The 26,207-nt window shown below is 48.1% G+C and overlaps 1 protein-coding gene across 3 annotated transcripts in view; it reads right to left on the bottom strand.

The window, feature by feature from the left end:
* nup214 (nucleoporin 214) overlaps positions 1-26,207 on the bottom strand; it is a 211,644-nt gene that overhangs the window by 168,565 nt on the left and 16,872 nt on the right. For all 3 annotated transcript variants that reach the window (XM_078226236.1, XM_078226235.1, XM_078226237.1), the window contains exons 7-16: positions 22,346-22,449; positions 17,861-17,967; positions 16,594-16,660; positions 14,721-14,847; positions 12,992-13,150; positions 9,770-10,046; positions 5,989-6,104; positions 5,591-5,655; positions 3,466-3,561; positions 1,946-2,095 (exon numbers count right to left, since the gene is read on the bottom strand). In XM_078226236.1, coding sequence (XP_078082362.1) covers positions 1,946-2,095; positions 3,466-3,561; positions 5,591-5,655; positions 5,989-6,104; positions 9,770-10,046; positions 12,992-13,150; positions 14,721-14,847; positions 16,594-16,660; positions 17,861-17,967; positions 22,346-22,449 — 1,268 coding nt within the window. The remainder of the gene's footprint in view (positions 1-1,945; positions 2,096-3,465; positions 3,562-5,590; positions 5,656-5,988; positions 6,105-9,769; positions 10,047-12,991; positions 13,151-14,720; positions 14,848-16,593; positions 16,661-17,860; positions 17,968-22,345; positions 22,450-26,207) is intronic.

The raw sequence follows: 26,207 nt of genomic DNA, 5'->3' as shown, positions 1-26,207 counted from the left end.
ATGATACTTCTCGATAATTTGCCTCAGTAACAGAAGAGAAAATAGGCAGCGAGGGGAGAATAGAATTACTCTTCCATACCGGCCAATCTGAGGGAGGATCTCGTACGTGGAGTTGAGTGCAGGTCAGTCCTGAAACCAGAATCCGGGACCAACTGACCTGGTCCTCCCTCAAACTAGCCTCTTGCCCCCAATCCATGGGCAAGACCGAAGTCTCTGCCCACCCAGATTTTACTGCCTTGCACGTGGCTCAGACTGAACTTCGCTCAGTTCTGGGCGCCGCTCTGCAGCAGGGAGCGCGATGAAGGTTTTCAGGGACAGCAGCAGATCGGAGAGATTACAGCGATCGGGAAAGAGTGGACAGGCCGGTGACGTTTCTTGCTGCAGAAGAGAGGGCTCAGAGGAGACTTAAAAATTGGACACCTTGAAAATTATGAGTAAGCTTGACAGAGTAGGCACGAAGGGAATATTTCCACAGGCAGGAGAAAATACAAGTTAAATCTCATCGGGAATCATAGAACCCCTACAGTGCAGAAGGAGGCCATTTGGCCCATCGGGTCCACGCCAACCACAATCCCACCCAGGCCCTACCCCCTTAACTCAATCTATTTAGCCTGCTAGTACCCCTGACACTAAGGGGCAATTTAGCACGGCCAATCACATAACCCTCCACATCTTTGGACTGTGGGAGGAAACCGGAGCACCCGGAGGAAACCCACACAGACACGGGGAGAATGTGCAAACTCCACACAGACAGTGACCCGAGCAAGGAATCGAACCCGGGTCCCTGGCGCTGTGAGGCAGCCGTGCTAACCACTGTGCCACCGTGTCAGAAATAGGGAGCAATGTCTTTACTCAGGCTGGTCAAAATGTGCAACTCGCCATAGCAGGAAATGGTTGAGGCGAAAAGCTTTCTAAAGGAAGTTAGCCAAGTGTAGGACAGAAAGGGGAATAGAAAAATATGCTAAAAGAGGTGGCAGGTCTGAACAGTAAATGCCTAGCACAGAACAGTTGGGCAGAATGGCCTGTTCCTGTACTGTACATTCTATGAGATTCTAGCAGCAATCTCCATGTTAGGGAGTGAACGGGGAAACAGGAGATGCGCCAGTTTGCGAAGTTTAAAACTGAGCAGTTCAGTCTATGCACAGTGAGCGGCAGGCAGCTTCCACCCTTTCCAAAGAAACCTGTGCTCCAGAGTTCACGCCCTCCTTTCCACTTACAGGTTAACAGGTTAACAATCAGAGCCAGTAAACAGCAAGTACTGGAGTGCAAGGAACTAAGAAAAACGCTGGAAACACTTAGCAGCATCTGTGGAGAGGGAATGCCAAGTGGTTCTGATGTCATGATGTGGAGATGCCGGCGTTGGACTGGGGTGGGCACAGTAAGAAGTCTCACAACACCAGGTTAAAGTTCAACAGCTTCATTTGGAATCACGAGCATTCGGAGTGCCGCTCTTTCATCAGGTGAGTGTGTTGTGAGACTTCTTACTGTTCTGATGACAGCTCACCTACCTGGAGTGATAAATCTGTTTCTCTCATCTCAACAGTTACCAGACCTGTCGAGTGTTTCCAGTACTTTCATTTTTATTTCAGATTTCCAGCATATGCACAGTATCTTGCTTTTGTTCAAAGCAATTATGGGGTAACGACACTTTAATGAGGCATAAAGGCCTTAATGAACTTGCCACAATATCTACCAGACTTTAAACACGGAGAGAAGTCTGTTGCTCTGGTGATGAAACGTAGTTACTAATTGCCCAGACAGTTGTCCACCAGTGGTGAGAGCTTGGTCAGTGGGTGGGGGAGGGAGGGGAGAAACGACAATGTATTACATAATGGGGTTGACTCTTCCCCGCTGATTGCCCACGACCACAAACTGACGTGACCTCAGTACCCGGCTGCTCCCCCTTTGCTGAAGAATTACCCCCTGACCATGACTTTCCACTTGCCTCCGTTATCTCCTTGACCTCCAACAGGAAGGTGTGCAGCGACTGTGCATCGTAGCGCAGGTGGGACATCTCCTTTGCACTGCCCACCTCAAAGTTAGAGCGTGCAGTGCGAGCCTTCAAATCGTCCAGTTCCTTCTGAAAGAGAGCAATCTGTGCAAAACGCCTGGCGTTAGTGTTCCAAAGGCAACGTTCCCCAAACAAATACACTGATAATAAAGATTAAACTTTCCACAACCTTGAGATTTATTTATTAGTCACCAATAAGGCTTACATTAACACTGCAATGAAGTTACTGTGAAATTCCCCTAGTCGCCACAGTCCGGCGCCTGTTCGAGTCAACACACCCTAACCAGTAAGTCTTTCAGAATGTGGGAGGAAACCGGAGCACCCAGAGGACACCCACGCAGACATGGGGAGAATGTGCAAACTCCACACAGACAGTGACCCAAGGCTGGAAGTGAACCTGGGTCCCTGACGCTTTGAGGCAGCAGCACTAACAACTAACAACTCAAGGCAACCCGATGAAGTACCATCACTATTATACCGAACATTTCCCAACCTTCAGCTACCTAAACGGTGGCACAAGTGGTTAGCACTGCTGCCTCACAGCGCCAGGGAGCCGGGTTCAATTCCCGATTCGGGTCACTGTCTGTGCGGAGTCTGCACGTTCTCCCCGTGTCTGCGTGGGTTTCCTTCGGGTGCTCTGGTTTCCTCCACACTCCAAAAGGTGTGGGGGTTAGGTTGATAAGCCATGCTAAATTGCCCCTAGTGTCAGGGGATCTAGCAGGGTAAATGTGTGGGGATACTGGGATAGGAGGGATTATGGTCGGTGCAGACTCGATGGGCCGAATGGCTTCCTTCTGCACTGTTGGATTGTATTGTGTACACCTAAAGCTCTGGAATTCACGAGCCAGGCTCCTCTGCTGCTTCGAAACCATCTCTCTTGCATCAAGCTTTTGGTCACTCAGCCCAAGATCTCTCGGTGTAGCCCGAGCTCTCTGGGATGTTCCAACAGTTGCTGTTCCAGCTGCTGCAATACAGGGCAGCCAATCTGCATAAACAAGATCCCACAAAATGCGATAATGAACAGCTGATTGGTTTCAACAATGTTGGTTCAGGAGGTGAATATTAGCCAGGGTATCAGCAAGCTCCCCAGCTCCTCTTCAAATACTTCCATGGGATCTTTTATACCCACCCTGCTCAGACAAGTGGCTTACACTGTCCAGCTGAGTGGAACCTCTGGTCACCTATTACAGTTTACAACGCTGGGAGAACAGCTGGGGGGAGGACACAAACTGGGTCAGGTGTGTGCAATGGCTTAGTGGCTGAATGACATCTCCGAGACTTTATGGGCTCAAACCAAACTCCAGGGACATGGGCACATGGCTCAAGTTGACAATCCAATATAATACTGAGGGAGCATCGCACCGCGGGGGTAATTCAGTAGCAGGGGGGGGGCGCAAGTGGATGACGTTGAAGAATTAACATTGAAGGAAAGGCTTCACGTTCTCCGCTCTCACCTCCTCCATGATTCCCACCATGACAGGGTCTAAGGTTGGATACTGCTGCAGTTGTTTCTCCAAATCAGACACGGACAGTTCCAAAGTGGCAGAGCTCTGAGGAGAAAAGACAATGCAATGTGTACCAACATCCACCACAAAATATTTACACCCATCAGCTGGTGTCAGTGTTATCTTAAAGCCGTTGTTACGGGCGAAGATAAACAGGTGAAGGGTATCAATAGAATTAAGTGCCTTGAGCACATATAAAGAGTGACTTTTGCCCCTCTACCGGAGGTTACGCTAATAGCCAGGTGGCCCCGGAGAGGGAGTATACGGCGTCTGCCGGTATCCTTCAGGCCTTCCACGACTGATGGACACCACAGGGCATCGTCATTGCCAGGAATGATATTTTGGTTTTGGTGGTTAAGTTTCCTTTGACATTCTGCTTATTACAGTGCCCCCATCGGAAGCTGTGGCCCCTCTTATCTCTTTAATATGACAAGAGAATATAAAGAGGGACTGCTGGGACACTGGATTGGTCAGTAGATAAGAGGTAGAGAACTGTAATAGAAACTAGAAGCAGGAGGAGGCCATTCGGCCCTTGGAGCCTGCTCCACCATTCATTAAGATCATGGCTAATCATCAAATTCAATATCCTAATCCCCCCCCCCCTTTCCCCACATATCCCTTGATCCCTTTAGCCCCAAGAGCTATATCCAATTTCTTCTTGAAATCATACAACGTTTTAGACTCAACTACATCTTGTGGTCGTGAATTCCACACATTCCACACCCTCTGGGTGAAGACATTTCTCCACACCTCAGTCCCAAAAACCTATCCTGACTATGACCCCTCGTTCTGGACTCCCCACCATTGGAACATTCTTTCTGAATCTACCCTGTCTAATCCTGTTAGAATTTTATAAGTTTCCATGAGAGCCCCTCTCATTCTTCTAAACTTCAGTGAATATAATCCTAACCGACTTAGTCTCTCCTCATATGACAGACCTGCCATCCCAGGAATCAGCCTGGTAAACCTTTGCTGTACTCCCTCTATAGCAAGGACATGTAGAGGATGTGTGTCCAGAATCTAACTGCACCATCTGACTTATGATCCATTTAACAACTGGAAGTGTTGAATCTTTGCGACTTGTAACGACCCCCCCCCCGCCACTCACTGACATTCTGCAAAGTACTCACAAAAATAGAAAAGGGGAAAACACCTGGAGAATCCATATTCAAAGTTAAAAGTGTATTTATTCGTGCCACAAGTAGGCTTACATTAACAGTGCAATGAAGTGACTTGAAAATCCCCGATTCGCCACACTCTGGCGCCTGTTTGGAGAATTTAGCATGGCACCTAACCAGCACGTCTTTCGGACTGTGGGAGGAAACCGGAGCACCCAGAGGAAACCCACGGCACGGTAGCACAGTGGTTAGCACTGCTGCTTCACAGCTCCAGGGTCCTGGGTTCGATTCCCGGCTTGGGTCACTGTCTGTGTGGAGTTTGCACATTCTCCTCGTGTCTGCGTGGGTTTGCTCCGGTTTCCTCCCACAGTCCAAAGATGTGCGGGTTAGGTTGATTGGCCAGGTTAAAAATTGCCCCTTAGAGTCCCGAGATGCGTAGGTTAGAGGGATTAGTGGGTAAAATATGCGGGGTAGGGCCTGGGTGGGATTGTGGTCGGTGCAGACTCGATGGGCCGAATGGCCTCCTTCTGCACTGTAGGGTTTCTATGATTTCCACGCGGGGAGTACGTGCAGAGTCTGCACAGACAGTGACCCAAGCCAGGAATTGAACCTGGGTCCCTGGCGCTGTGAGGCAGCAGTGTTAACCCACTGTGCCGCCCCTATTTCCCCTGGTCTACTCAGTTTCTCCCTCTGCAGAAGTGGCAGATTCAATCCCAAACGTCGGGCAAAGAGCTGGTTTGCTGTGGGACCTCACTCCACACTGGAAGCACTGAGAAATCCAAGGTTCCTCCCAGCTCTGGAAACAGCCAGTTGAGTGGGTCAAAGGAAAGCAGGAGGAAACACCTGTCCCTTTGCTTAAATCACCTGTATTTTTCACATTACACAATGTGCTCATCAGGTGATTTGCAAAAAACAGCCATTATATATCATGCTGACTGAGTTACCCAAACTCTTACCTGGGTCGGGCAAGTCTTAGTAACAGGCAAGACAGCAGCAGAGCCCAATGAACTTCGAGTAATGGCTACATGAAGAAAAAAAAAGAAAATTAACAGATTAAGCAGTTTTCTGAATTTTCTTCTATACTCCCTACCGTGCCAGGGGCGAGTGGGGGGGGCGCCATGCCGGGGGGAGGGGCGCTGCGTCAGGAGGGCCGCGCCAGGGGGGTGGGGGTGCCGTGCTGGTGGGTGGCGTCGCCGCGTCGGGGGGACCGACGATGCTGATAGCGGTGTGACAGAGGCAGAAACAGTGATTGCTTGGGAAAGGAGGAAAAGGGATATCACAGGGAAGAATTAATATTCCAACTTTTAGTATCTAAAAGCAGGTTTTAATAAAATCCTGTCTTGAGTTGCAGAACCTGCATGCGTGCCGTGTGCTTCTCTGTGGTGGGTTTCTCCGTGGTGAACCTGCTGACTTGTCTCTGCAGTGGATTCAGAGTCACTGGATACCGACGTGGTTCCCAAGTCCAGGAACCTGCAAAACAGAACAACAGCCGGCATGAAAAATCATCCAAAACGGCCAGACTAGTGACCAGAACCATCAAAGATCAAAGTACAGAAGCCAAACAGACCATTCAGCCCATCAAGGCCATACGTTGTGCAAACACACATGGCCCACTCCTTTAGGAATTTTGACCAACCCATTTAATCACCCAAAACCGGAATAACTGCGAACCACTTGGTTGTGGGGGTGGGGGTGAGAGGTCAAGCTGAAAGGCCACTGCCTTTAATCATCAACGTCAACCAAGTCCCGGACCCTGAGTCGAAGAACATCACCAGCAAATACTGAACATTAACGAGTGATTTCTTTTTAGCTGATTAATAGAAAGAAGGAAATTATTTCCTCTGATGAAGCAGTCCAGAACAAGAGACACGAGCTTAAAATGAGAGCTCATCCAGCCAGGGATGATGTCAGGAAGTACATGGGACAGAGGGCAGTCGAAATCTCCCCGCCCCAAATAACTGATCAGGTTGGGGTGGGAAAAGGGAAGCGGCTATCAACATGTTCACAACTGTTCTCTATGGTTTTTTTGATAGCTACAATTATTCAGGTTTAGGTCAGTGTGTAAATGGAGTATAGATCAGCCATGATCTAATTCAATAGTGTAAGAGGCTCAAGGGGTTGAAAGGCCCATAGCTGCTCCCATGTTAGAGTGGCGTGTCAGATTCTAACATACAGCGAAGTCATATTTAAATGCTTATCTTTACAACCCTTCCATTGCATCCCTGCGGTGCAGGAGGCCATTCTGCCCATCGATTCTGCACCGACACTCAGAGCCCACTCCCCCACTCGATCCCCGTAACACCGCACATTGATCATGGCTAATCCACCTCACCTGCACCTGGTCGCCTAAGGGGCAATTTAACACGTCCAACCCATCTCACCTACACATCTTTGGACACTAAGGGGCAATTTAACATGATCAATCCACCTAACCTGCACATCTTTGGAGTGTGGGAGGAAACCGGAGCACCCGGAGGAAACCCACACAGACACGGGGAGAGGCTGGAATAGGACCCGGGTCCCTGGCGCTGTGAGGCAGCGGTGCCAGCCACCGTGCCACCGTGCCAGCCACCGTGCCACCGTGCCAGCCACCGTGCCACCGTGCCAGCCACCGTGCCACCGTGCCAGCCACCGTGCCACCGTGCCACCGTGCCAACCACCGTGCCACCGTGCCAACCACCGTGCCACCGTGCCAACCACCGTGCCACCGTGCCAACCACCGTGCCACCGTGCCAACCACCGTGCCACCGTGCCAACCACCGTGCCACCGTGCCAACCACCGTGCCACCGTGCCAACCACCGTGCCACCGTGCCACCGTGCCACCGTGCCAACCACCGTGCCACCGTGCCAACCACCGTGCCACCGTGCCAACCACCGTGCCACCGTGCCAACCACCGTGCCACCGTGCCAACCACCGTGCCACCGTGCCAACCACCGTGCCACCGTGCCAACCACCGTGCCACCGTGCCAACCACCGTGCCACCGTGCCAACCACCGTGCCACCGTGCCAACCACCGTGCCACCGTGCCAACCACCGTGCCACCGTGCCAACCACCGTGCCACCGTGCCAACCACCGTGCCACCGTGCCAACCACCGTGCCACCGTGCCAACCACCGTGCCACCGTGCCAACCACCGTGCCACCGTGCCAACCACCGTGCCACCGTGCCAACCACCGTGCCACCGTGCCAACCACCGTGCCACCGTGCCAACCACCGTGCCACCGTGCCAACCACCGTGCCACCGTGCCAACCACCGTGCCACCGTGCCAACCACCGTGCCACCGTGCCAACCACCGTGCCACCGTGCCACCGTGCCACCGTGCCACCGTGCCAACCACCGTGCCACCGTGCCAACCACCGTGCCACCGTGCCAACCACCGTGCCACCGTGCCAACCACCGTGCCACCGTGCCAACCACCGTGCCACCGTGCCAACCACCGTGCCACCGTGCCAACCACCGTGCCACCGTGCCAACCACCGTGCCACCGTGCCAACCACTGTGCCACCGTGCCAACCACTGTGCCACCGTGCCAACCACTGTGCCACCGTGCCAACCACTGTGCCACCGTGCCAACCACTGTGCCACCGTGCCAACCACTGTGCCACCGTGCCAACCACTGTGCCACCGTGCCAACCACTGTGCCACCGTGCCAACCACTGTGCCACCGTGCCAACCACTGTGCCACCGTGCCAACCACTGTGCCACCGTGCCAACCACTGTGCCACCGTGCCAACCACTGTGCCACCGTGCCAACCACCGTGCCACCGTGCCAACCACCGTGCCACCGTGCCAACCACCGTGCCACCGTGCCAACCACCGTGCCACCGTGCCAACCACCGTGCCACCGTGCCAACCACCGTGCCAACCACCGTGCCACCGTGCCAACCACCGTGCCAACCACCGTGCCACCGTGCCAACCACCGTGCCACCGTGCCAACCACCGTGCCACCGTGCCAACCACCGTGCCAACCACCGTGCCACCGTTCCAACCACCGTGCCAACCACCGTGCCACCGTGCCAACCACCGTGCCACCGTGCCAACCACCGTGCCAACCACTGTGCCACCGTGCCAACCACTGTGCCACCGTGCCAACCACTGTGCCACCGTGCCAACCACTGTGCCACTGTGCCACCGTGCCAACCACTGTGCCACCGTGCCAGTTGGACAACACAGATTTAGCAGCTAATTCAGAGCAAGTGCTTCAAGTACATTTATGCAGATGTTTGAAAAAAAATCACATTCACTTCACAACAAGATAGTATTCAATACAAGCAAGGATTCTGCACACAGTTCTGGTGTCCATGTCACAAAGAATTTCACAATACTGGTGAAAGTGCAAAAATAAATAGGACTGCAAGGATGAGACCAGAATGGAGAAATTACCATCAGGAAAGACTGAACAGACACTTGGCTTTTTTCTCTAGAAAAGGAAACATTTAACTTTATTATAAGTCACAAGTAAGGCTTACATTAACACTGCAATTAAGTTACTGTGAAAATCCCCTAGTCGCCACAGTTCAGCGCCTGTTCGAGTCAATGCACCCTAACCAGCACACCTTTCAGACTGTGGGAGAAAATCGGAGCACCCGGAGGAAACCCACGCAGACACGGGGAGAACATGCAGACTCCGCACAGATAGTGGCCTAAGCCGGGAACCGAACCCGGGGCCCTGGCGCTGTGAGGCAGCAGTGCTGTGCCACCGTGGAATGACCATACAGCGGTCTTAGCAATGAGGGGGTTTGTTAGGGTAGATGCAGAGATGTTTCCACTTACTGGGAGGCATGTTGATTAATAAATCCATACGGGAATTGAGGGGAATTTTTTTTCACGCAGCTAAACTGGAATGTGGGACTTGTTAACACATGGGATGGTTGAGGTGAGTAGCAGACTTGCATTTAAGGGGAAGTTGGGCAAATACAGGCAGCACAAGAATCATTCTGACAAAAGGGCGTCAAATCTCAAACGTTAATGGTTTCTCTCTCCACAGATAGGCGGGAGATGGGGTGGGACACACGAACACACGCACGCTTACACACCAGCATGAACCAGCTGGCCTAAATGTCTGTTTCTGCGTTCTGAAGTTTGACGCAACTGCATGAGGCTGACGGGAATAAAATCAAACAGGGCGTACCTCACAAATTTGGAAGAATGTGTCAAACCAAACTTCAATCCTTGCAAACCATTATTGTCAGACGACGAACCTGACTCATAGACCTCGAGTCTCACTTGGGGATGTGGGAGCTCTTTAGGGGGTTCCTTTGGAAATGGGGGTAAAGTGGGCAGGATCACTGGCAAAACAGTTGGGCGGAATGAAGCACGAGGATGAACGACGACTGCGGAGTCCTGTGGTGACGCTGTCGCAACATGTGACGGCACCAACACCGAGGGAGCGGGTATCGATACCTGAGCTGGAAGATAAGGCCAAGGATTAGTGATAAGCTCCCTGGGAAAAGCAGAAACTATATTAGAACATAGAACATAGAACAGTACAGCACAGAACAGGCCCTTCGGCCCACGATGTTGTGCCGAGCTTTGTCCGAAACCAAGATCAAGCTATCCCACTCCCTACCATCCTGGTGTGCTCCATGTGCCTATCCAATAACCGCTTGAAAGTTCCTAAAGTGTCTGACTCCACTATCACTGCAGGCAGTCCATTCCACACCCCAACCACTCTCTGAGTAAAGAACCTACCTCGGACATCCCTCCTATATCTCCCACCACGAACCTTATAGTTATGCCCCCTGGTAACAGCTACATCCACCCGAGGAAATAGTCTCTGAAAGTCCACTCTATCTATCCCCCTTATCATTTTATAAACCTCTATTAAGTCGCCTCTCAACCTCCTCCGCTCTAAAGAGAAAAGCCTTCGCTCCCTCAACTTTTCCTCATAAGACCTACCCTCCAAACCAGGCAGCATCCTGGTAAATCTCCTCTGCACTCTTTCCAGTGCTTCCACATCCTTCTTATAGTGAGGTGACCAGAACTGCACACAATATTCCAAATGTGGTCTCACCAAGGTCCTGTACAGTTGCAGCATAACCCCACGGCTCTTAAACTCAATCCCCCTGCTAATAAACGCTAACACACTATAGGCCTTCTTCACAGCTCTATCCACTTGAGTGGCAATCTTCAGAGATCTGTGGATATGAACCCCAAGATCTCTCTGCTCCTCCACATTCCTCAGAACCCTACCTTTGACCCTGTAATCTGCATTCAAATTTGTCCTACCAAAATGAATCACCTCGCACTTATCAGGGTTAAACTCCATCTGCCATTTTTCGGCCCAGCTCTGCATCCTATCAATGTCTCTTTGCAGCCTACAACAGCCCTCCACCTCATCCACTACTCCACCAATCTTGGTGTCATCTGCAAATTTACTGATCCACCCTTCAGCCCCTTCCACCAAGTCATTTATAAAAATCACAAATAGCAGAGGACCCCGCACTGATCCTTGTGCTACACCGCTGGTCTCCAGTCTGAAAATTTTCCATCCACCACCACCCTCTGTCTTCTATGAGATATGATGTGGAGATGCCGGCGTTGGACTGGGGTAAACACAGTAAGAAGTTTAACAACACCAGGTTAAAGTCCAACAGGTTTATTTGGTAGCAAAAGCCACACAAGCTTTCGGAGCTCTAAGCCCCTTCTTCAGGTGAGTGGGAATTCTGTTCACAAACAGAGCTTATAAAGACACAGACTCAATTTACATGAATAATGGTTGGAATGCGAATACTTACAACTAATCAAGTCTTTAAGAAACAAAACAATGTGAGTGGAGAGAGCATCAAGACAGGCTAAAAAGATGTGTATTGTCTCCAGACAAGACAGCCAGTGAAACTCTGCAGGTCCACGCAACTGTGGGAGTTACAAATAGTGTGACATGAACCCAGGGTTCAATGTAAATTGAGTCTGTGTCTTTATAAGGACTTTAACCTGGTGTTGTTAAACTTCTTTCTATGAGATAGCCAGTTACTTATCCAATCAGCCAAATTTCCCTCTATCCCACACCTCCTTACTTTCTTCATATTAAATCAAGCAAGCACTGTTCAAATACAACATCCAAATTCTTCCAACAGGAGCACATGCAAAATATGTTTGGTTGGTCAACGGGTTTAATAGAATCCTGGAGCAGCTTGTTAGGGACCAGATCGGAAACTCCCAAGATATATTATGCAGTTAGCCTGGACCCCAACTTTATTTGATTTTGGCTTTAGTGTGAGCATAAGGTGTTTAACTCCAGGTGTGATTCTATTGACCCATTAGGAAACTTTTATTAGATTAGAAAATAACAAAGAATTAGCATAACTTTTACCAATTGCAATACTTAAACACGACAAAGTATGTCAGCTATATACCTCTATAGTTCCAATTTAAGCAATATCCCCAGAGTCATACATCCTTCTTCAGAACCAATTGACACCAAAAACAGATATGCTGAAGTGGATGCGAGATGTCTAGCCTTTTAATCCATCTGAACAGATACAGAAAGACACCTGCCTTCTGACTCCCATGCAGAGAAAGATCTACCTTCAAGCAGCAGAATCGCAGAGAAAGGGACCTATTTTCTAGCAAATCCCAGTCTCTAATTTCCAGAAAGAGAAAGATAGAGAGCTGTTTCTTCCCGCGACAGCTCCCAAGCAGCAATTGAACCGCGTTTCTCGGCAAGCCTAGCCCCACCCAGTCACATGACTTTTCTTGTCAATACCCGAATCAAGCCCCTCTGAAAAACCCCCAGGGGAAAATACTAAAATAACAATCCTGTATTAGTCCAGATTAAAACAAACATCAATTAAGATCAATTATGCTGCTGCAGTAACAAGGGGGCTGCTGGGTACAGACAAAGCAGCACCGATAATAAAACAAATGGCGAACACAAATCCTGCATAAGAAACATGACACAAATACATTTCTTAAAGGCACAGTATTGCCACAAGAGAGAGAGGCCATTTTGCCCATTTTGCATGCGATGGCTCTTCGAAAGAGCGAAGGAATCAGTCTCACTCCCTGCCCTCTTTCTCCATAAAACCATCAAGTTCTTTCTCAAGCCTTCTTCGAATTCGAAGATTAGAATGAATTTGCTTAGACTGTCCCTTCATGTAGTCCAGACACGCCTCACTCCCTCGATAATGCACTGGGAATGGTGGCTTACGTTATGGGAACAAATATCCGGAGTGGGGGTTAAACTCAAGAGGTGGAAACAATATTAATTACAGCTTTTAAAAGGGAATACAACGAAGTGAACAGTTCTTGCATGGAGTCAGCACAGCTGAAAACAGGCCAAATAGTCCTTTTCTGCTTTTCGAATGCTACCATCCTACGTATTTCCTCTGCTGTGTGCAGGTGTAGCCGATACCTGATCTGGGCTCTCTCTCCCCATGAATATTTGGGCACTGCGGAGCGTGCGTTACTGCCTTCATCGCAGGTATCGAGTTGAGCATATAGAATGGACAAAGAAGTCCATCTGTTGACAGCAACATCAAGATAGGACAAGGAGGGTAGACCTTCTCAGGACCTGCACGAAAACAAACAAAATTTGTTTCAGGATGATTTATAAAAACATACACACATTGAATTGAAGCAAAGAGTTGGTTCAATTCTATGTTGACTGCATTCTGTATTGACTGTATACTGGTGCCATGGTCATATCATCAAATATGCATGACAAGAGGATCTGCCGCTTGTGTGTGCTTTTCCTGCAGTGAAGATAGGGATTTCCTCCCCAATGGTCAAAGTGTGTTAAATCTAATCATGTTTAACTCATTGCCCTTTACATACGACAGCTTGTATTTATATCATGGCTTTAACATATTAACTAGTCTCACAACACCAGGTTAAAGTCCAACAGGTTTATTTGGTAGCACGAGCTTTCGGAGCGCTGCAGCTCCACATCTTAACATATTAAAACATCCCAATCCACTTCACAGCAGCCTTACAAAGCAAAATTAGACACCAGGCCTTTCAATGGCAGTGTGAGGGCTGCTAGCTATAAATCTAGTCAATCAGGTTGTTTTAAAAAGCATCTTCAAGACACAAAGAGGAGTATATGGAGTGAATTCCAGAGCTTCGGGCCTTGATAGCTGAAGGCCTGACCACCAAAGGGGGAACAATTAGAATTGGGATGCTCAAGAGGCCTGAATTTACAGGAAGTTACGGGAGGCGGGGGGAGTTGAGGCACTGCAACAAAAAAGATGATAAAAGTTCATTTATTAGTCACAAGTAGGCTTACATTAACACTGCAATGAAGTTACTGTGAAAATCCCCTAGTCGCCAGACTGCAGGGAATGTTCGGGTGCACTGAGGAAGAATTTAGCACAGCAAATGGACCTAACCAGCACGTCTTTCAGACTGTGGGAGGAAACTGAAGCACCCGGAGGAAACCCATGCAGACACGGGGAGAATGTGCAAACTCCACACTGACAATGACCTAAGCCGGGAATCGAACCCGGGTCTCTGGCGCTGTGAGGCAGCAGTGCTAACCACTGTGCCACCCCCATGTGAAAATCGTTGTAACATTTATTTCCTAACAAATACAATTTTTTCACACCCCCATGCCACATGGGGGTGGCATGATATTTGATCCAGTTGTTTAACCCACTCGGGTTGGAGGTAAAAGGTCCCATGGTCTGTTCAGAAAGGATGCAGAGATGTCCCCCCCCCCGCAGGTGGGGTTAACGACAGATAATCACGCATGGATAAGTTATCCCAAACATTGATTCAGAAGATTCGGGGCAGTATGATAGCACAGTGGTTAGCACTGCTGCTTCACAGCGCCAAGCACTGCTGCCTCACAGCGCCAGGGACCTGGGTTCGATTCCCGGCTCGGGTCACTGTTTGTGCAGAGTCTGCACGTTCTCCCCGTGTCTGCGTGGGTTTCCTCCGGGTGCTCCAGTTTCCTCCCACAGTCTGAAAGAAGTGCTGGTTAGATGCATTGGCCGTGCTAAATTCTCCCTCAGTGTACCCAAACAGGGGTGCGGATGGCGACTCGGGGATTTTCACAGTAACTTCATTGCAGTGTTAATGTAAGCCTACCTACTACACTAATAAATAAGCTTTACTTTAGAAATTTAGAGTGAAAGTCTCACCTATGGTGACTGGCTGCTGACTGGTGACGTCAATTCCAATACCGACTGGCATGGTATCTTCACTGTTCTCAGTCACAGGGAATTCTGCTCGAGCTGCGTCCTCCAGGACCCAAAGTTCCCAGTCCGTCTGAATGACAAGCAAAGAATGATTCATTTTTTTATTCATTCGTGGGACGTGGGCGTCGCCGGCTGGGCCAGCATTTATTGTCCATCCCGAGTAGGCCTTGGAGGGCAGTTGAAAGTCAACCACATTGCTGTGGCTCTGGAGTCACATGTAGGCCAGACCAGGTAAGGACGGCAGATTTCCTTCCCTAAAGGACATTGGTGAACCAGATGGGTTTTCACGACAATGGTTTCACGGTCATCAGTAGATTCTTAATTCCAGATATTTTTTATTGAATTCAAATTCCACCACCTGCCGTGGCGGGATTCAAACCCGGGTCCCCAGAACATTAGCTGAGTTGCTGGATTAATAGTCTAGCGATAATGCCACGAGGCCATCACCTCCCCCTATTCTGAGACTGAGACTGAATTTACAGCATAGAGACAGCCCGTGACCCTGGCATTATGTTCCACATGAGCCTCTTTTCCCCCTCTTCATCTAACCCTCAACAGCATAACATTGTGTTTCTTTTTCTCTGTCCTGACCAGGCCTCCCCTCAAAACCATCGATGACATTTGTCTCAACCTCCCCATTTGCCAGAGAGTTCCACATTCTTGCCACTCTCTGGGTAAAAAAGCTTCTCCTGAATCTCCTATAGAATTTATTAGTTACTATCACACATTTATGGCCCCTCGCTTTGCTTTTCCCCAACCAATCAAGTCCCTTCATGATGTTAAAGGTCTCTATCAGGTCACCTATCAGCCTTCTCTCTTCCACGATGAAAACAGAGCCACAGCCAGTTTAGTCTTTCCTGGTAAATTGTGACGCATTGGTTCTGGTATCAGTTTTAAAAATTTTTTATTCCATCCAAAGAAAAAAAATCAAATTCAAATTGGATCCAATTCATGGTCCCCAAGTGAGAGACAAACGAGATCCAAGCTGACAGCATGAGGCATTGCGCCCCCTCCTGGGCTGGATCTAACGCTTTATCTTAGCCAGAAGGCCGAGGTGGCTTAGAAACATTGCCCAGGTGAAGCCTCAGCTTAACCTCTGGCTATCCTGATCCTTTACTCTAGCCTGGGCAAACCACCACCACAGGCATTAGCACCCCCCCCCCCCCGCCAATGCGATGGGCTGGCCACGTCCCCTGCTTGGTCATGCTTTCACCCCTGCCAGGTAAATTCATTCATGGGATGCAGGTGTCGCTGGCTGGACCAGCATTTATTACCCATCCCTGAGAGCATTTTAAGCGTCAACCACGTTGCTGTGGCTCTGTAGGCCAGACCGGGCAAGGGTGGCAGATTTCCTTTTCTAAAGGACTAGATGGGGGTTTTTTTTTAAAACAACAATCAACAATGGTTTCATGGTCATCATTACTTTAATTCCAGATTTTTATTGAATTTAAACTTCTGCCGTGGTGGGGTTCGAACTTGGGTCCCCAGAGCATTACCCTGGGTGTCTGGATTACTAACCCAGCGACAATACCACTGCCTCCCCCCACACCTTGGTATGCTTTCCAGAATAGGGAAACAAAGATTGTCTACACAGTATCACAGGTGCGGTCCAGCCAAGATTCAATAGGTTTGACACAAGTACTGTGTACTCTGAGACTTATTAACCTGCATCGTTACCTGTAGCTCATGCATCTGAAACCTGGATCAAATATCTACAGTGGCAAGGCACTTCAATGAATCACATTTCCAGCCTCCTTCCATACAGCCGTACAGATTATCTCCATTGAAAAGTGCCTTTGGAAATCAGTAGTGTTACCTTGTCCGCTTGCCGAGCAACAATGCTGACTTCAATGGATGCTGCTGAAGAGGCGAAGAGCATATCCCTGTAAATAACACAGCAGGAATTGGATACAGCAGTCAGTCAGCATCTCAAAACCAAATTCTAGACATTAAGCCTCAAAACTTAATGGTCTTCTACCTCAGCACGAACTAATGTTTTAATTAACAACTGCGAGTTCAGAGCGAGTTTGTTTAGGGTACACACACGCGCACAAGCAGTCTGAGCATCTGCTAATGTTGCTTCATTTGTTAGGAACAGCTCAGTAACTTGACTGCAAGTGTGATCAACACGACACCGTCAGCATTCTCCGTGAATTTGTTTTTAACAAGGCAGCCTGGAAAATTTACAGGCCAAATGAAGCGCAGATTAGTCCAGCTGGGGAATGGATTTTACACAAGAGTTGCTCAATATTCGATTGGATGCACGGCACAGAAATAGCCACCGGGTCCCATCCAATCCATTCTGCCTGTTTATATTTCCATGGTTCGGCTAGTTTACAAAAACAAACATGCATTCACACGGCACCTTTCATGATGTCCCTAAGATGCTTTACCACCAATGAGCCACTTCCTTGTTGAAATGTAGGAATTGTGGTGCCAATTTGCACCAATTCTCTTCCCCAAGGAAGACAGGCCCGGCTTCTCCAATCTATCTCAGTCAAGTCCCTCATTCCTGTAACCACTGCATCACCAATGCCTTGTATCTCCTCCCTGAAGACTGGTGCCCAGTATTGGGTGCGAGACACCAGCTGTGACTGAACCGATGGTTTGTTTCTTCACATCTACCCTGCTTTCATTCTTTATTTATAAAGCCCAGGATTGCGTTTGTCTTTCTCAATCTGCCCTCCCGATTCACCAATCTGTGCACATCTCCCCCAGGACCCTCTGCTCCACAACCTTTTAATGCTGTACCCTTTATTTTATGTGGACGTTCCTCATTCTCCCGACCAAAATGAATCACTTCATACTTCTCTCTGTCGACCTCATTTTATCGACCTCACACTGACCCATTCAACCTTTTGAAGTCTATCATTATCATCTTCACAGTTGGCAGATTATAGTTCAGCAGCGCCTGTACATGTGGATGCTGGGCGGGCGTCTGTGTCAGAGCCAAGCTCTCCTGTGATGCTCCCAATGTGAAAGGATTTAGGGACAAGTGAAGCAGTTGCACCTCAGGTTTATGGACAAAGAATACGAGCAGCCACTTTACTAAACACACTGTGACCGAAAGCTCTCAAACGCACCAGCTCTCAAAGTAGTGCAGGTAGTAATGGTGCTGCCTCTCCGTAGTTACCCCAAAACACAGGTCGTTAAAATTGAAGAATCGGTCCTCTCGCTTCTCATCCTTTTTCTGAAAAAGAGAATTCATTCATTTTAATATGGTAAAAACATTTTCACATCGACCTGTATCGACAGCGCTGCGAGATATCATTAATATTCAATTACATCAGACATTTCAGGCTGTCAACGGTCAATTCTTCAAAGAAAATGTCACCCAATGATGAACGTCCACATTTCTTCAAACAGCCGCCTCACTGGGGAATAAACCTTGAACTGCTTCAAAATCCCCCCCACACAGCCTCAGCCCTCTGTCTCTGAAAGCCTGGCCAGTTTCTCATTTCCCTGCTCAATAACCTTCCGGGGTTTCCACAATGGCCCAGGTGATTAAAGAACAAACAGATCTGCACTCATATAGCGCCTTTCAATTCCTGTCGCTGCAAGAGTAGATCAGAGGGTGGGAAATCTGCAGCGAGTAACACACACTGCCCGACTCTCCAAAGCTGGTCCACCACCTACAAGGCACAGGTCAGGAGTGCGATGGGATACTCCCCACTTGCCTGGATGGGTGCAACTCCAACAACACTCAAGAAACTCGACATCATCCAGGACAAAACAGCGACTTGAATGGCATCGCCATCCACCATCTTTAATATTCACTCCCTCCACCACCGGCACACGGTGGCAGCAGCATGCACCTTCGACAAGATGCACTGCAGCCATTCACCAAGACTCCTCCGACAGCACCTTCCAAACCTGCAACCTAGCAGAACAGCAGCAGCAGCTGCATGGAAAGACCACCACCTGAAATTCTCCTCCAAGCCACACACCATCCTGATCCAAAACTATTTCACCGTTCCTTCACTGTCGCTGGGTCAAAATCCTGGAACTCTCTCCTCAACGGCACTGTGGGTGCACCTACCCCACATCGACTGCAGCGGCTCAAGGCAGCAACTCACCACCACCTTCTCAAGGACAATCATAGATGGACAACAAATGCAGGCCCAGCAGAGCCACATTGCGGAAAAGAGTAAAGAAAAGAACTTTAGGATCTTCCAAAACATTTTGCAACCAATCAAGTTCTTAATAAGATAGAGGCAGAATTAGGCCATTTGTCCCATCGAGTCTGCTCCGCTGTTCAATCATGGCTGATAAGTTTCCCAACCCCGTTCTCCCGCCTTTTCCCCGTAACCTTTGATCCCATTACCAATCGAGAACCTATCTATCTCGGTCTTAAAGACACTCAATGACCCGGCCTCCTCTGTAGCAATAAATTCCATAGATTCCCCACCCTCTGGCTGAAGAAATTCTTCCTCGTCTCAGTTCGAAAAGGTAGTCCCTTTACTCTGAGACTGTGCCCTCGGATCCCAGTCTCTCCGACTAATGGAAACATCTTCCCCGCGTCAACTCTATCCGGGCCTTTCAGTATCCTGTAAGTATCAATGAGATCCCCCCCACATCTTTCTAAACTCCATCGAGTACAGACCTAGAGCCCGCAAACGCTCCTCAGACGTCAAGCCTTTCATTCCTGGGATCGATGAAGTGTAATGAAGTGTAGTCACCCACAGTTTATTATTTAGTTTAGGACCAGCAATCAGCACTTTGGTAAAGGACTAGATGTATTTTTCAAGCCAATATAGGATAAGGGGTGATTGACCAGAGAACATCCTGACTGCTTTTCAAACTTGTGCCAGCGGAGGAAAGACAGAACCTCCATTTAAATTCTCGTCAGTATCAAGGACGAAGACTTCACACTATAGATTTTTATAAAACGTACATATATATCCCCATGACCAATTCCTAAAAATTTATAAACCGGACAAACACCTTAATTATGGCTGAAGTTATATCTGCCTGTGACCCGGAACAAAAGAAGCCACCATGATAGCATCACAGAAACTTTTACCTCATTACCTCTGAAGAGACACTAATGACCCGTGTGGGCTACAGTGACCAAATTCTAAGAACTGTGCAAAGAACACTCGACATTTCATAAGGTCGGCCTGGCCAACCGGAAGCTATTCGTCTGCTCGGTCAAAGGACCTTGCAACCTCCTTGGCAAGTCTGAAAGGTGGGAATATTTAGTAATCATAGGGACCCAGACAAAGGGATACACACCCTTTAGACAATAAGGTATAGGAGCAGAAGTAGGCCATTTGGCCCATTAAGTCAACACTGCCATTCAATGAGATCATGACAGATAGGATGTGATCATTCTCAACTCCACTTTCCCGCCTTATCCCCATAATCCTCGATTCCCTTGCTGATTAAACATCTGTCTACCTCAGCCATGAACTTACTTAATGCATAAGCCTCGACAACTCTCTGTGGTGATGAATTCCACAGATTCACTACCCTCAGAAGAAATTCCTCCTTATTTCTGTTCCAAACGGGTCACTCCCCACTCACAATATGCCCTCTGGCCTCAGACTCTTCCACAGGGGTAAACAACCCTTCAGCACCTACCCTATCAAGCCCCCTGAGAATCCTATGTGTCTTAATGAGGTCATCTCCCATTTCTCCAAACTCTAATTGGCCCAATCTACTCAACCTCTCCTCATAAGAGAATCGCTCTATCCCGGGATCAACCTAGTGAATCTTCTCTGGACTGCCTCCAATGCCAGTTATCTTTCCTGAGATAAGGGGAACAAAACTGTTCACTGTATTCCAGATGTGGTCTAACCAGCGCCCCGCATAGTTTTAGCAAGACGTCCTTACTTTTACACTTAATTCCCTTGGAAATAAAGACCAACATTCCATTTACCTTCCCCATTCCCTGAACTTGCATGCCAGCTTTTGACATTTATGCATGAGGATCCCCAAATGGCTCTATGATGCTGCAGCTTTCTGCAGCCTTTTCCTATTTAAATAATACTCCACTCCTTTATTCTTACTACCAAAGTGCAGAACTCACATTTTCCTACATAACATTCTATCTGTCTAGCTTTTGCCCACTCACCTAACCTATATCCCTCTGTAGACTCTGTCATCCCCACCACTTGCCTTCCCACTTATTTTTGTGTCATCTATAAACTTCATTCACTTCCCTCGTCCAAGTCAATAATAAATATTGTAAATAATTGTGGTCTAGCACTGATCCCTGTGGCACTCCACTGGTTACAGGTTATCACCCTGAAAATGCACCTCTTATTCCAACACTCTGTATTCTATTAGATTAGCAATCCTCTATCCATGCTAAGATACTATCCCCAACACCACGGGTTCTTGTCTTAAGTAGCCTCTTGTGCGGTACCTTATCGCGCGCTTTTTGGAAATCTGAATATTTTACATCTACTGATTCCCCTTCATCTATCCTGCTCCTTATCTCGGTGTCCTTTATCTATCCTGCTCGTTACCATCTCAAAGAATTCTGATAAATTTGTCAGTAATTATTTCCCTTGATGAAGCCTTGCTGACTTTGCTTGATGTGATGGCAAAACATTTCCAAATGCTCTGCTATTACATCCTTTATAATTGACTCCAAGATCTTGCCAATTACAGACGTTAAGCTAGCTTACCCATTCTTTGTCTCCCTCCTTTCGTCAAAGCCAGAGTGGAAAGGTGCGAGTCGTGTGACATAAACGTCTCGTTAATGAAACCAGTTATAATGCCTCGTTGTACTGCAAAGCCTAGTTTGCCATTTTACCACCTGTAGGCGGCCACACGGGAGAGGGGTTCTGCCCAAATTGAATACTTGGCCCCATCTACATTATTTCTACTGGAATCACTGTACCATCGCCTGCAAGATTGATTCACCTGTATGTGTGCCTATCTTCTCAGTCAACTCCACTACAAGAACGAATTATCCAGCATCAGTTTTCAACCTGCCTACCTCCGTAAAAGAATACCTCACTGGACTTTGATTCTGGACTCAAGTGAAACAGTAATTCTTTTCTCTGTGGTCTTTGCCCTGTAAATCTTCCTTTTCACTGTCCCTCTTTTACTGTACGAGCGCACAGGGGGCTACACAGAGACCCCTCCCCTCCATCTTTGTGTGCGCAAATAAATTAACCCCGAATTCATCCCATTTCAAGTTTGCTGTGGAGTTATTAAAAATTGGATCACACTAAAACTGCGGGGTTGGGAAACATGCCGCCGCTTATCAAGGGGAAAGCAAATCAAAAGCAATCGGCATTTCTGCTTACGGTCGGGTGACAAGATGAGAAATCAGGGCTGTTTAACTGGAACCTCCTCCAGTCCATAACATCTGAAAGGCAGCACTTCCAACAACGTAGCACTCCCTCAAACTGCAAAGGGAGCATCTGCCTGGATGTGTGTTAAACTCTCTTGAATGGGGCCCAAACCCACAAACTCTGACACTGCTCACCGGGCAAATGACATACATTCACAAACTGCAACTAGCATAGTAGAATGTGAGGTTTTCAAATTAGGGGATTATACGCGTCACTTGTTGCAAAAATTCGAAGCTTGTCCAAAGACAGGGTGCCTACCGCCAGGGAGAGAATCACAAGCTCGGGCGGACTCTCCAGCGATCCGTCTGCTGCCACATAGACCACACCGAAAACGTACGTACTGATCCAGGAGATATCCAGCACTGTCACAGGAAAAGAGACAATCTCAGCAACAAGGAGGGCACCAGCAGCAAAAGATCCGACACTTGGAATATCAAAACGGCCCCAGATGCAGGAAGGCGTCAGCAGTCCATTATACAAGCCCTCAGTTAAAAGCAACCTTGTCGTTTTCCACTGAAAACACTATTTGGAATGCCCACACCTGACAGTTACGTGACAGGGGCAGTACCCGTCGTGGCACAGAACACCTTGTTGAAGACATGTGCATGAAAGGTCACTTAACTGGGAGAGCGCTGCCATAAGCACGCCCCCAATTCAGCTTTAATCTTTGAGCTTTTAACCAATTTGTGCCATTCTGACAGCGGAGCTTTGGACAGGGCCAAGGTGGTGACAAGGTGTATGTGCAGCGGAAGTGGTCATAGGAACACAGAAGTAGACTTGAGCCTGCTTCACTATTCAATATAATTTTAAAAATTTTGTTCAGGGGTTGTGGGCGGCGCTGGTTGGGCCAGCATTACTTCTCCATCCTAGTTACCCTTCAGCTAAGTGGTTTGCTCAGCCATTGCAGAGGGTATGTTAAGAGTCAACCACATTGCTGCGGGTCTGGAGACATGTGTAGGCCAGGTCGAGTGAGGACAGCAGATTTCCTTCCTTGAAGGACATTGGTGAACCAGGTAGGCTTTTACAACAATCAACAATGGTCATCGTTATGTTTCAATTCCAGACTTCTCCTGAATTCAAATTTCACCAGCTCCCATGGTGGGATTCGAACCCGGACCCCAGGGCATAACGCTGGGACTCTGGTCCGGTGACAATACCACTACACCACCCAGCTCCGATTGCGACCTCAACTCCACTTCACTGTCTGTCCCCAAAAACACACTGACTCCTCGTCAATCAGAAATCTGCCCAACTCGGTCTTGAATAAATGCAATGACCCAGCCTCCACTGCTCTCTGGGCAAGAGAATTCCACGGACAAACAGCCCTCAGAGACAAAAGTTCTCATCCCCAACTTCTTATTCTTAAACAGTGGCAGTCTCGGCTAGAAGTGGTAGCATCTTCCAGGTATTGTGATGATGCTGTGCCTTTAAGAAATATATTTTAGTCATGTTTCTTGTGCAGGATCGGTGCCGTTTTGTCTGTATCCAGCAGTACTATCGTTACTGCAGCAGCATCATTGATCTTAATTGCTACGTTTGTTTTAATCTGCACTAATGCAGGGTTCTGTTGTTTTGTGTTTCCCCCGGGATATTTCAGAGTGGGGCTTGGTTAGGTTGATTGACAGGTAAGGTCATATGACTGGGTACAGCTAGACTTTCACAGAGAACACAAGGTGGTCTGCTTTTTGGGATATTTAGAGAGAGGTTGCTCTCTCTGTCTCTCTTGTTCCCTCTGAGCTCTGGAATCTGCTCGGAAATAAATTTCTTTCGCTGAGAATCTATTACCTGGGAGTGGAGCTCTCTCTGGAAGTGACTGCATGGGAATTAGAAAAAAAGTGTCTGTTTGGATCACTCATCAGAGGTGTTAAAAGGCCAGAAATCTAGTAGCCACAGGAACATATTTGGTTTTCTGTGCTAACTGATTCTACAGAAGAGATTTATGTCTGTGGGGGATACTGCTAAATTGGAATAATAGATAGCTAGCTGTTAAGAATTATACTTTGTCATGTTTTAAGTATTTTAATTGGTAAAAGTTATGCTAATTCTTTTTGTTATATTCTGTGTTCTTAAATTAAGCTTCCCAGTGGGCCACGAGAATCATACCTGGAGTTAAACACCTTATGCTCACCCTAATGCCAAAATCAAATGCAAAACTTAGGGTCAAGGCTAACTTCATAAAACACCTTGGAGTTTCTGATCTGGTCCTCAACAGTATCCACTCTTTAAAACCCCTCCAAATCTTCCATATTTCAATCAGATCACCTCCTCATTCTTCTGGACTCCAATGGATAGGCCAACCTACTTAACCTTTCTTCACACGATAGTGCACAATACAACAATTTAAATCCCTACGGGTTTTAATTTAAATCCCCACAGGTATTTAAACACCCTATGCTAAAGATTCAACCTGGCATGGCGCCTTCTGCACAGTAAGTTTAACAACACCAGGTTAAAGTCCAACAGATTTATTTGGTAGCAAAAGCCACAAGCTTTCGGAGCCTTAAGCTCCTTCTTCAGGTGAGTGGGAATTCTGTTCACAAACAGGGCATATAAAGACACAAACTCAATTTACAGAATAGCCTGGACAGCTTGCCTGGACTTGCAGAGTCTCACTGGCTGTCCTGTCTGGAGACAATACACATCTCTCTAACCTGTCTTAATGCTCTCTCCACTCACATTGTTTGTACCTTTAAGACTTGATTAGCTGTAAGTATTCGCATTCCAACCATTATTCTGTAAATTGAGTTTGTGTCTTTATATGCCCTGTTTGTGAACAGAATTCCCACTCACCTGAAGGAGGAGCTTAAGGCTCCGAAAGCTTGTGTGGCTTTTGCTACCAAATAAACCTGTTGGACTTTAACCTGGTGTTGTTAAACTTCTTACTGTGTTTACCCCAGTCCAACACCGGCATCTCCACATCATCTTCTGCACACCCAGTAACTCAGCCAGTCTCCAGCGGAGTCATGCCTCATTTCAGGTAGAGCTTTCAAACTTGGTTCAAGGATATAGTGCAGTCATACATAATTATAGCATGCCTACGGTGCAGGAGGAGGCCGTTCAGCCCATCGCGTCTGTATTGACAACAATCCCACCCAGGCCCTATCCCCTTAACCACACGTATTTACCCTAGCTAGTCCCCCTGACACTAAGGGGCAATTTAGCATGGCCAATGCATCTAACCCGCACGTCTTTGGACTGGGGGAGGAAACCGGAGCACCTGGAGGAAACCCACGCAGACACGGGGAGAACGTGCAAACTCCACACAGACAGTGACCCAAGGCCGGAATTGAACCCGGATCCCTGGCTCTGTGAGGCAGCAACGCTAACCACTGTGCCACCCAGTAAGGTGCTACCTGAACTATACAGGCCAAGCTTGATCATTGATTTGTACTGAGTTAACATTATAACTGGTCCAAGTTGGGAAGGAGGCTAAACATATAAATTAGGATAGAGTTCCCACTCCAGACTGTATTCCAGCAGGATTATACACAGCTATGTATGACATAGGACAGAGGCACGGTGGCACAGTGGTTTAACACTTCTGCCTCACTGCGCCAGGGACCAGGGTTTGATTCCCGGCTCGGGTCACCGTCTGTGTGGAGTCTGCACGTTCTCCCCGTGTCTGCATGGGTCTCCTCCGGGTGCTCTGGTTTCCTCCCACAGTCTGAAAGACGTGCTAGTTAGGGTGCATTGGCCGTGCTAAATTCTCCCTCAGTGTACCCGAACAGGCGCTGGAGTGTGGCAACTAGGGGATTTTCACAGTAACTTCATTGCAGCGTTAATGTAAGCCTACTTGCGACACTAATAAATAAACTGTTTGAAACCTGATCCCTCTAAATGGCACGGCAGGCTCGAGAAGCTGAATAATCTCTCTCGGTTCAGAAAGTCAGTGCACAGCATTACGCTGAACGGTTCCTGTGGCCCCCTAAATCAAAGCACTGGCCCCAAAAATTTGAGAAATTTAAACAACAAAACAAAAAGGTGCAGAATAAATCCCGAAGTTAAAAAGCTGCCGCGCTGTTCAACTCATGTCTGCCACCAGAGGTCCCCAGAGTCTGCATTCTGTCACAACGCTACCACTTCAACACTCCATTAACAAACAGTATTTTGGAAACGGAAT

This window comes from Mustelus asterias, chromosome 13, assembly GCF_964213995.1.
Source record: "Mustelus asterias chromosome 13, sMusAst1.hap1.1, whole genome shotgun sequence".
Lineage (NCBI taxonomy): Eukaryota > Metazoa > Chordata > Chondrichthyes > Carcharhiniformes > Triakidae > Mustelus > Mustelus asterias.
This window is presented reverse-complemented; position numbering and strand designations above follow the sequence as displayed.